Here is a 12152-nt window from a genome sequence, read left to right as displayed (position 1 = left end):
CTTCAGCCACCCAGCCTGAGTCCACGTTTCAGCTCACAGATTCTGCAGCCCAGCCAGTGTCCCAGTGTCGGCATTAGTTCTCAAGCAGGGAAAGAGCACCTGCAGTCAGTCTGTCTTTGGTCTCGGATAAGTGACAAAAAGGCAAATTCCTTTATTGTGCAGAGCAGTTCCCTCATAAATGCGTCAAGTGTCTTACAATCATCTTTTGGGTGATTTCCATCAAACATTTTCTAGAAAGGCATCGTCAGTAATGTTCCCTGAATGATACAAACTATGAAACATTTCTGTTCCATTTCTCACTTGTGATGTTTTTAGTTCAGTCCTCCCTTTAGCTGTTACAATTTTAACAACAATCAGCTGCGAACAGTAGCTCTTCCATCACCAATCCTTGAAAAATGTGGCACCTTTAATTATATGCTTGCTTGCTACAGAGCCACTAAATGGCAGGGATGCTCTAGAGATTGATCAGAGATAACTACAACATTGAGGAAATCTGTACCAACATCATTTTTGATGTCATTCGATGGCCCACAAAATAATCTCACTCATTGTTCCGAAGTGATGTGCCCTTATGGTTGCAGGGAAGTGTTCTGTCACACAGACAGAAATGATTGCACAGTACAGACAGCAGCCTTTGCATATTTACTCTAGATCCTTTTAAGAACACGCAGTCTGCAAAATGCCCCCTGTGCATTTGGCTGTAATAAAAGTCTGAACCCTGCTGTACCTACGGTGCTTTAACTCAGAATATAGCATATTAAATAAAGCTGCAAACATGTAACTCATTAACATGCAAATGGTGTCCTATGAGCAGATAAGTTAATTGCAGCTCATTTGCATAATTAATGAACACCCAGATGAATAATGTTTCAAGCAAATTTGTGCCGTGCTGTTTTGAAATAAATTATAAAGACTTGTCAGGCCCAGGGTGTGGTGCTGAATTCCCTCTGCGTTGCGCTGAAATGAATATGCAGGTGCGAGGTGTAGCATTTCCGCAGGGCTGTTTATTAGCACATCTCACCTGCTTCTCAGATTCAGCACAACAAAATTCTGCCTTTCCTTCTGTAGGATAACTGTACTATATTCAACTGTAGTAACATACGGATGTGAGTGTGTGTGTGTGTGTGTGTATGGTAGCACTTTCTCAATACATTCCACAGGATCAAATGTTTATCCAGACTTCATACCTAAACTCCTACATGGGCACTTAAATATGAGATTTAAATTTTGGGGGGAAATATCACTAGCTAATACACCAGAAGATCAGTGTTCCACATGAGGTTATATTAAGTGACTGATAAACAGATGGAGAGTGTTCATCATTTCTGATTATCCTTGTGTGGGCAGTCAGTACCAGCAGTAAATTTTGGGTCAGTACTTCCTTGCGGGGTGGTATACAAAACATCAGTCTGCTGGTGATGCCTCATCTAATGTAACCAGGTATGGATTTCCTCAGCGATTCAGGGACAGTCATCAATTTTTTTCTCAGTGAAGAGCCACTTTGTGCTGGAGAATGTTGAGATTTAAAGGTCTGTTGCTCAAAGGCAAAGTTCAGCATACTTTCATGATTTGTGTGTCCTCCATACTGTACCCTCTGTCATATCATCCCCAAACACTGTACCCTCTGTCATATCATCCCCAAACACTGTACCCTATGTCATATCATCCCCAAACACTGTACCCTCTGTCATATCATCCTCAAACACTGTACCCTCTGTCATATCATCCCCAAACACTGTACCCTCTGTCATATCATCCCCAAACACTGTACCCTCTGTCATATCATCCCCAAACACTGTACCCTCTGTCATATCATCCCCAAACATTGTACCCTCTGTCGTATCATCCCCAAACACTGTACGCTCTGTCATATCATCCCCAAACACTGTACCCTCTGTCATATCATCCCCAAACACTGTACCCTCTGTCATATCATCCCCAAACACTGTACCCTCTGTCATATCATCCCCAAACACTGTACCCTATGTCATATCATCCCCAAACATTGTACACTCTGTCATATCATCCCCAAACACTGTACCCTCTGTCATATTATCCCCAAACACTGTACCCTCTGTCATATCATCCCCAAACACTGTACGCTCTGTCATATCATCCCCAAACACTGTACCCTCTGTCATATCATCCCCAAACACTGTACCCTATGTCATATCATCCCCAAACACTGTACCCTCTGTCATATCATCCCCAAACACTGTACCCTCTGTCATATTATCCCCAAACACTGTACCCTCTGTCATATCATCCCCAAACACTGTACGCTCTGTCATATCATCCCCAAACACTGTACCCTCTGTCATATCATCCCCAAACACTGTACCCTCTGTCATATCATCCCCAAACACTGTACCCTCTGTCATATCATCCCCAAACACTGTACCCTCTCTCATATCATCCCCAAACACTGTACCCTCTGTCATATCATCCCCAAACACTGTACCCTATGTCATATCATCCACAAACATTAAGCTGCTTCAGAGCGGAATCCAGACTTAGTCTGATCCATGTTAGTCATTCATTTCATACTAACGTATGTGTGGACAGCCCAACATGTATTTGGACAAACTGTTAAAAAGTAAATATTTTGTGATATAAATTTTTTAAAATTTTATAATATTTACAAATGTATTGCCCGGCAATGATAAATATGCATATAAATAAATAAATTACTGATTGTAATTGATTGGTACATTCGAATAGGATATAATAATGTGATTTAGAAAGCAATGATGTCCTGCTATTTGATTTGAAAAAATGAAAGAAAAATGTAACAATTGTCACTAATAGTTTATTTTTTGGAAATAAGGTTAGTTTATTAGGCTCACTGAATAATGAGTGGAGACATATTTGTTGTACATTTAAGCATTTAGCAAATGTGCTAATAGCCTTCTTTACATTTAATCCCTTCTACCAGCTGGATATTTACTGAACTTCGGCACCTTGCTCAAGGGTGCAATGGCAGTGCCCTGCCTTAGACTCAACCCTGTTTCCTCTGAGTTGTATATTGCAGGGTTTCGTAGATTGCAAATGCTATGGACACTAATCTACTTAATACTAGATAATATTTATATAAAAATGTAATTCCTAATGTACCCCGCTAACAAATACATCAAATATGAAAAGCCATTCGGTCCCTGTACACTCAGAGGAGAGAGCTGTGTTCACATTCTCGGCAATTAAGTCAAGCTCATTAAAAGTGGGTGTCGGACTCTACCAAGGGTGCGCTTTGTCTCCCCTCCTATTCGTGGTATTCATGGACAGGAAGTCAATACACAGCCGAAGTATGGCATGTGTCCAGTTTGGGGACATAGGAATGGCATCTCTGCTGTTTGCAGATGACGTCGTTATCTTGGCCTCATCATACTGTGACCTTCGATGCGCACTAGAGCGGTTTGCAGCTGAGTGTCATACAGTCGATATGAGGATCAGTACTTCCAAGTCTGTGGCCATGATCCTCTCCCGGAAAAAGATGGCTTGTCCTCTTCAAGTAAGGGGGGAGCAACTGCCCCAGGTGGAGGAGTTCAAGTATCTCTGGGTCTCATTCACGAGTGAGGGGAAAAAGGGATTCGGAGATTGATGGCCGTCTAGGTGCAGCAGCCGCAGTAATGTGGGCATTGTATTGGCAGAGGTGAAGAAGGAACTGAGCCAAAATGCAAAGCTCTCGATTTACCGGTCGATCTTCATCCCTACTCTCACCTATGGTCACGAGCTATGGGTAGTGACAGAAAGAGTGAGGTCACGAATACAAGCGGAAAAAATGGGGGTTCCTTTGGTCAGATTTTTTATAGCTTAACCCCAGAATTGAGTGTATGTGGCCAGCATACATATATTTATAGCTATTTAGAGAGAACTCAAGAGAGGCATCTCAAATTGTCCTTATGTGTTTTCATGTGAATAGACTTTGCATTGATTTGAATTTGTTGAATCGGTTGAGATTCAAAACACATTCTCTTTGAATCTCAACTAATAGCAGAGACAAAAAATATACACACTGAAGCAGCTGGCAGGTACATTGTCTTGTTTCCTGAGAAGGAACTGAATCCTAGAATGTTTTAGTAACCCAGTGCTGGAGTTTTCTCCAGAATGACAAGACAGGCACAAGACAGCCCGCTTGGAGTTTGCCAAAAGGCAGCTAGGACTCTCAGACCATGAGAAACAAGATTCTGTGGTCTGATGAAACCAAGATTGAACTGTTTGGTCACAAGCGTCACGCCTGGAGGAAACCAGGCACCGCTCTTCACCTGGCCAATACCATCCCTACGGTGAAGCATGGTGGTGGCAGCATCATGGGATGTTTTTCATCCCCACAGCATGAACTGAGAGACTAGTCACGAGCAAGGGAAAGATGAACGGAGCAAAGTACAGAGAGATCCTTGATGCACCAGAGCACTCAGGACCTCAGACTGGAGCCTTCCAACAGGACAAAGACCCTAAGCACACAGCCAAAACAAGGCAGGAGTGACTTCGGAACAAGTCTGTGAATGTCCTTGAGTGGCTCAGCCAGAGCCCAGACTAGAACCCAATCGAACTTCTCTGGAGAGACCTGAAAATAGCTGTGCAGCAATGCTCCCCATCCAACCTGACAGAGCTTGGGAGGATCTGTAGAGAAGAATGGGAGAAATACCCTAATTCCAGGTGTGCTAAGCTTGTAGCGTCATACCAAAGAAGACTCGAGGCTGTAATTCCTGCCAAAGGTGCCTCAACAAAGTACTGAGTAAAGGGTCTGAATATTTATGTAAATGTGAAAAAGGTGAAGGGGTCTGAATACTTACCGAAGGCACTGTAGCTGCCTGCCATAGATGCCCACCATTAAATGGAAGACTTGTTTAACAACCAAAGTCATTACAGCCCTGCTGATCAGTTGTGTTTAGAGGAATCTGTCACAGCTTGGCAAAGGTTTTAACAATTTTGAGACAGATATAAAATAAAATAAAGTGATCTTCGGTTGGCATGGCAATTAGCCATGTCTGAAGCTGGAGGGGCCTTATGAGGGATGTGGGGGAGGGGGGGGGGGGTTGGTGAACAGGAAATGGAAGTACACTGCACATGGGAGACAGGATGCATAGAGCAATGCATCGAGCTGTGGATCTCACTGGAGCAGCTAGCCGGCCTTGTGTAGCAGTGCACCGAGCTGTGACTCTCACTGGAGCAGCTAGCCGGCCTTGTGTGGCAATGCGTCGAGCTCTCTCTCTCTCTCACTGGAGCAGCTAGCCTTTACATTTCAGGGAGGAGAAAAGTACTTCAAATAAAATGAAATGTAGGCCAACTAAGCATGTATCACATACAGGTAAATGCAAAAATTATTGGAACAGTGACACAATTGTTGTCAAATATAATAAAGTAATAAAGTACAAACTGTCAGCTTTAATCTGAGGGTATTTACATCCATATTGGATAATCCGTGTAGGAATTATAGTCCTTTTTATATATACATTTCAGGGGAAGAAAAGTAATACGACAAATTAATAATCTTAGATAAGATTATCATATGTAGTACATGGTTGCAAATCCTTTGTGTTCAATGACTGCTTGAAGTCTGTGACCCATAGACATAACCAGACGCTGGATATCTTCCCTGGTGCTTCTGGATATCTTCCCTGGTGTTTCTGGGGTGTTTTGCCTTCTGTCTTGTTTTCAGCACCTGAAAAACATCTTCAGCTGGATTCAGGATGGGTGATTGACTTAGCCATTCAAGAGCATTCCACTAAGAAACTCCTTGGTTGCTTCAGCAGTATGTTTGGGGTCACTGTCCTGCCGCAAGGCGTAGTGCTGTCCAATGAGGTTTGAGGCATTTGGTTGGATCTGAGATAAGATGTCTCTGTGCACTTCAGAATTCATCCAGCTACTGCTATCAGCAGTCACATCATCAATAAAGATAAGTTCCAATGGCAACCATACATGCCTAAACCATAACACTACCTCCACCATGTTTCACAGATGAGGGGGGTGCTTTGGATCATGAGCAGTTCCTTTCTTTCTCCTGACTTTTCTCTTTCCATCACTTTGGTACAGGTTAATACTCATCTCATCTGTCGATAAGACTTTGTTCCAGAACACTACAGGTTTTAATGTACTTTTCAGCAAACTCTAACCAGGCTGTTCTGTTCTTGAGGCTTACCAGTGGTTTGTATCTTACAGGGAGCTCTCTGAGTTTATGCTGGTGTAGTCTTCTCTTTATTGTCTTTGACACATCTGTGCCCACATCCTGGAGAGTGTGCTTGTTGAAAAGTTGAAAAGGGGTTTTTCTTCACAAGAGAAAGTATTCTTCAGTCACCCACTACAGAGGTCTTCTGAGGTCTACCAGGTCATTTGCTATTGCTGAGCTCACCAGTGCATTCGTGCTCCCTAACAATGTATAAAACATTAGATTTTGACACACCCATTGTTTTTGCTGTGTCTCTCATCATTTTTTTCCTTCTGATTCCTCAGCCCCATTGGCTGCTTTACTGCCATTCACTGGTCCTCATATTAATAGGCAAAAGGCTCCAAATGCTAATTTTTTTAGCTTTCTTGTGCGTGAACTAATGATGCAAAGACACACAGCAGGCCAAGATATATTGTAGCTAAGCAGCCAAATGTCCAATTACTTTTGCTTCCCTAAAGTTGGTGGTCTATGAATAAATAGGGCTGTAATTTCTACTCCAATAACCTGATATGGATGTTAATGCCCTCAAATAAAAGCAGACAGTCTGCACTTTGACCCCATATTAATATATTTAATTCATGACATAAGGCATAAACAGGATATTTTTATTTCTACATATATTTGATTGTGTGGCACATCTGCATACATATTGCAAGTAGCTTCAGTATTTTCATTGCAATAGTTTTGTGGCTGTGTTTATATTGTTTATATATTTCTGCACTTTATCCTCATATTCATAGTTTTATTTCAAATCCAACGTGCTGGAGTACAGAGGCCAGAGGCAACAAAAATATTGTGTCACTGTCCCAATACTTTTGCATTTAACTATATATGCATCTCTCTCTCTCTGTCTCTCTGTCTCTCTCTCTCTCTCTCTCTCTCACTGATACAGTTGGCATGCACCCACTCAGAAACTCTGTGGAACCGCTTTGTGAGGGAGGGAATGGTGACTTTAGGCCACCTGAGGCAGCCGGAGAACACTGGGTGGAAGACACCTCAGCGGCTGTCAGAGGAGACGGGAGTGACATCAGGTAGGCTCCTGGAGAGGCTGAGGGGGGAGGTGCTGAGCTCCTTGCCACCCCCGGTACAGGAGTTCTTCAATGAGCCACGAGGGGAGGAGTCAACCGTGTTCCTCTCCTTGAAAGTAGCAGCCAATACGAAGGATAGGGAGGAGGAGGAAGGGAAGCTGCTGTCCTTTGCCATGCCAAGCCTGGGTAGCTTTCAGGGGTTGAAAGGAAAAGCCCTGTATACTGTAGTGATTAAAATTAGGAACATTAGGGCCCTACGGGAGGTTAAGGAGCTTCAGTGGCAGAGCTACCTGAGGGGACACAGCATGGCAGGATTTAAATGGATGGTGCTGTACAAACTCCCCAAGAGGTCAGGGGATCTTCGGTGGAGGGTAATATAAGGGGCCCTGGCAACAAACACCTAAGCTGGACCCAAATATGCGGAAGGGGTTTTTCTAAAACGGTTGTGCATGTGTTTGCAGACTGTAACCGTTTATCAGCTGTCTTTGCTTTGCTTAACATGCTCTGTGGGAGGATGGGAGTGGTTTTTACAGTGGGGCTGTACATACTGGGGCAAATGTACTCAGATAGTACAAAAGCAAAAAGCGTGTTGCTTAATTTCCTTTTTGGTCAGTCAAAGTTGGCACCATGGCTCTCAAGAAGAAATTAAATATAGAGTTGTGGGCCTGTGGATCCGGTTTTAATGTTCAGGGGACTTGTCTCTGCATGCCTTAGGACAGAGTATGAGTTTTATAGTTTTGTTAATGATCTTGATGGTTTTCAGAATGTTTGGTGTGTAGATGGGGCTGTTTGCATGATCAGGGATGGGGAACTGCTCATTTGTGTTCAAGTAGAGTAACCTGGGTCGCTTTGGGGATCGGAATGAAAGGCTGTCAACGGTGTCTGTATTTTTTTGAAGAGGCTGTTCATTCATTTTTAGTACAGGCTGTTTTTCCATGCTACCTGTGGGTTGTCTAAAGGGCTGTTGATGTGTGATGCTGTGTGGTTGGGTGTATATGACGTGTTGGTTATAAGTGTGGCGCGTGGGAAGGGGGGATTTATTTTGGAAAGTTTGCAAGTGCAATTAAGATGATTCCGCTTGGCTGTAAAAATGAGGTCCTCAAGCATGTGCTGTCTTTTTGGTGACACAAATTTATGTTTCTGGAATCGCCAACACTTGATGTGTCTTTTTGAGTGCTACAAGGGGGTCGTACATGATATATGCGAGTACAGGAAATATGCAGCGTTTTGAACGCGGCGACATCAAGCATAAAAGGCTGGCATGTCCACATAAAACTCAGCCCGAGGAGGCCGCAGGGCAAAGCTCCAACTCGGCAGACGACGGCCAGAGGCCTGGGGCAGGAGAGGCTCAATCAGAGACTGAGAACTTGAACAGTTCAGGTAATTCTGACGTAGCTTTGTCTCTGCAACAAGTTATTTTAAACGCACCAAACTGTGAAACTGTCTGTGAAAGTGAGAAACTAGCTGAGCCCGTACAGCAAGTCCCCTCAGAGGGAACAACATATTCTCAGTCACGGCTCAAATACTTGTGCAGGACTTGCGGTACTTTTTTCAAAAGATCTGGATGTGAAAATTATGTCTACAGTAGAACTAGAAAAAGACAGGGTTTTACTTGTAGAAGCAGAAATCAGGGGTTTTTTTTGTTTCCTTTCATTAATTTTTATGCGCCAAATAGAGGTTTGGACCGCTTCAGTAAAATAAGAAATATATTGCAACAGAGGGATTAAGACAATTTTGTGATAATGGGTGGTGATTGGAACTGTCACCAATCACCACCCAACACATTTCACTCTGAACAAGAATGCAGAAGAACCTCACTCTCAGTCCAGTATAGTGCTCTCTAACAGTACTAAGGAGCATGACTTAGTGGGTGTATGGTGTATAGGCAAATGATATTCGAATATATTTGAACTCTGACTAATTACAAAATCTAATATTCGAGCTCAATTTCATGGCACTTTTGACAGCCTTAGTAGCCATTGACATAAACATATGCACACTGTCTCGGCCAAGTCATTATTGGCATTTTAATACAAAATTACTTCTTGATAATTTATTTTGTGAAATGTTTGGTATTTTCTGCGGGGAATGGAGACTTTAAAAAAATCTCTTTGAAAATTTGAGTCAATGGTGGGAGGCGGAGAAGACCCAAATCAAGATGTTCTGTCAAAATTACACAAATCATACAACACAAAGGGCAAAGGCAATTACCCAAAGTGCTGGAGGAGGAACCTTGAAAGAGACTTGATAAGTAAAAGATTCCAAGGTAAAGAATTGCTGGTCAAGAAAAAACATGAACTAAGCCTCTTTCTGCAGGAACAGGTGAAGGTTGCATTCGTCAGGGCTTGGATATCCTCAATTTTATCCTCAATGTTTCTTTCTGAAAGGTTTGCATTCTATTGCTGTGTTTGACCTTTTCTCCTTTTTTCTGTTTGTTTTTCTTGTGTGTGTGTCTTCGGATTTGTTGTTCTTTTTGATTTGGTGCTTTCTTTATTTTGTTGTGCCAAACGGCAGTATGTATTGTACAATAAAGGTTTGTTAAAACTCAACTCTCTCTCCCTCTCTCTCTTGCTCTATGCCTTTGTTTTTTTTTGTGTGGGATTTAAAGTCCTGTATTTCTTCTGTTGGAACAATGTCTCACCAAAAGGGGTTTTAAGGGGGCTTCTCTCTCCCTCTCTCTCTCTCTCTCTCTCTCTCTCTCTCTGGTATGGTATTATAGCCTGCAGTGTGGATGGTGTGCCTATGTTATTAAGCTGGAACATCTGGTTACCAGCTTTGCTTTTTTTCTGATTCATTAACAGTGCTGCTGTAGCCAGAGGAGGTGATAGTGGAGGTTTTGGGATTTTGCGTGAGGTTGAAGCAGTGGGACGGTGAGTACAGTAGCGCACGAGTTAGTCCTGCCATGGAGTTATGGAGACATGATTTAAACACTTCAGTAAAATGGACTACCATAAAATGTTTATGATTCATTTAGAATTAATCACAACTGCCAATGGCAACCTCCCCCACCCTGGGTGACACTCTCATAAACTCCTCCCCCACCCTGAGTGACACTCTCATAAACTCCTCCCCCACCCTGGGTGACACTCTCATAAACTCCTCCCCCACCCTGCATGATACTCTCATAAACTCCTCCCCCACCCTGGGTGACACTCTCATAAACTCCTCCCCCACCCTGGGTGACACTCTCATAAACTCCTCCCCCATCCTGGTTGATACTCTCATAAACTCCTCCCCTATCCTGGGTGATACTCTCATAAACTCCTCCCTCTGTAATACTATAATAAGCTCTGCCCTTCCCCCCTGAAGGAAGAAGGAAAAGTGATGTGACTCAAAGGTTGATGAAATGAGCAATGAACTTTCCATATGCTGTTTTTTCCGCAGTAATTAGGGCCTGTAACACGCTGTTTCCCCCCCCCGCTCTCCGTCTCACAGTCCGAGAGGCCCCGGGCGGGGCTGGCGGAATGCGCCCTCGCGGCCAGGCGGAATGGCGCGAGCGGGCCGTCGCTGTGATGTTGTCCAAGTCAGCTCCCCTGATTCCTCTCCCTGTCCCCACAATTAGACGGCTGTACCTCTCTCCTGCAAGCTGTCAGTGTGTTTAGGTTCAGCTCCCAGGGCCAAATGCCTGCAGTGAACTTTGACCCCTGCGATATTCGACAGCCACACTCTGACACTGGCCACATCCCTCTCCTGTAGCAGTAAACTCCTGATGCTCCCTGGAAGGGGATCCAACTCAGCGGGTTCCTGACTGCACAAATGCCTTTCCCTAGCAGGGGGCCGCCACATTAACAGACAACTTACAGGGATTGTGTTGTTTCTAATTATAATTGGTCTTAATGGAAAACACACATATTCACACATACACATACACACACACACACACACGAGCACACACATACACACACACCCACACACACGCACACCCACGCACGCACACACACACACACATGCACATGCACATGTCCACACACATCCCCACGCACACACAATCTCGCTTAATTTATTGCACTGAGGAGATTGTCAGTCATCTCCATGGTGACCTCGGAGATGTGCAGAGATGAGTGCTGCTCACTGATCCACGTGTGCTCATTAAAAATACACATCTTTCCCACGCTTATGTTTCGTATAGGTCTCTCTCACACCATAACAAGTGTAACAGAGTCTGCCAACATCCTGCTGTATTCACTACACATGATTCAAGGTGCAGTACTACAACTCTGACTAAATGGCTTCATTGTTTCTAAGTGAATTTAGTTTGTGTGTTAAGCAACCATTATGAACACATTTTGTACATAGAAGCTCTCCAAGAGGACACAATTTGGCTGAAATGCAGGGTTTATCAAAGAAATAATGGGTAAATGAAGAATATTTATTTTATGGGGTTACAGAGGGTACCACCCTCAATAGAATTGATTAAAAAATGTTTCCCTTCCAAATATTTTGTTGCTGACATCCAGTATCATCCATTATTTTAAATCTGATAGGTAATAATTTATTTGTATATTAATCATTTTGATTTCAGCACATGGTTAAAATAATATTTTGTTGGGAATGGTTAGATAGCACATCTCTAATATAAATTTGAATTATGTTTAATTTTTTGTTATATGTTATATATATATATTTTTTTAATGAAATGTACTCTCTCCTCTGAACGTATTTTGGTATTATGTTTGGTAATATAGAATTTTGCTCTGGGGTAAAAACCTGCATTATTTGGTATCCTGCTTGGGATTTCACCCCCTCATCAGTCTGTTTTAAATAGTCTTCTCTTGTTTGCGCGGTTATGGATAGAGTTCCATATTGTTGCACTGAAACATGCCCGTGGATTCAATTTGCTGCATTTTAACAGGGGCTGTATTGATTTAATAGGGCCTGTGTGTTTGTCCAAAGTGGGCTCTGTGTTCCTGATTCAGCCTTCAGCTTTTTTCTGTGGTTTTCACTTCTCTACCACCTCT

The 12152-nt window shown here is 43.0% G+C and overlaps 1 protein-coding gene across 1 annotated transcript in view; it reads left to right on the top strand.

Annotated features, from left to right (window-relative positions):
* Nucleotides 1-12152, top strand: part of LOC118213643 (ubiquitin-conjugating enzyme E2 E3-like) — a 96318-nt gene that overhangs the window by 82746 nt on the left and 1420 nt on the right. The window contains exons 6-8 of the mRNA XM_035392656.1: nt 7059-7197; nt 9996-10064; nt 11324-11395. Coding sequence (XP_035248547.1) covers nt 7059-7197; nt 9996-10064; nt 11324-11395 — 280 coding nt within the window. The remainder of the gene's footprint in view (nt 1-7058; nt 7198-9995; nt 10065-11323; nt 11396-12152) is intronic.

Source organism: Anguilla anguilla, chromosome 15 (genome assembly GCF_013347855.1).
Source record: "Anguilla anguilla isolate fAngAng1 chromosome 15, fAngAng1.pri, whole genome shotgun sequence".
Classification (NCBI taxonomy): Eukaryota; Metazoa; Chordata; class Actinopteri; order Anguilliformes; family Anguillidae; genus Anguilla; species Anguilla anguilla.
This window is presented reverse-complemented; position numbering and strand designations above follow the sequence as displayed.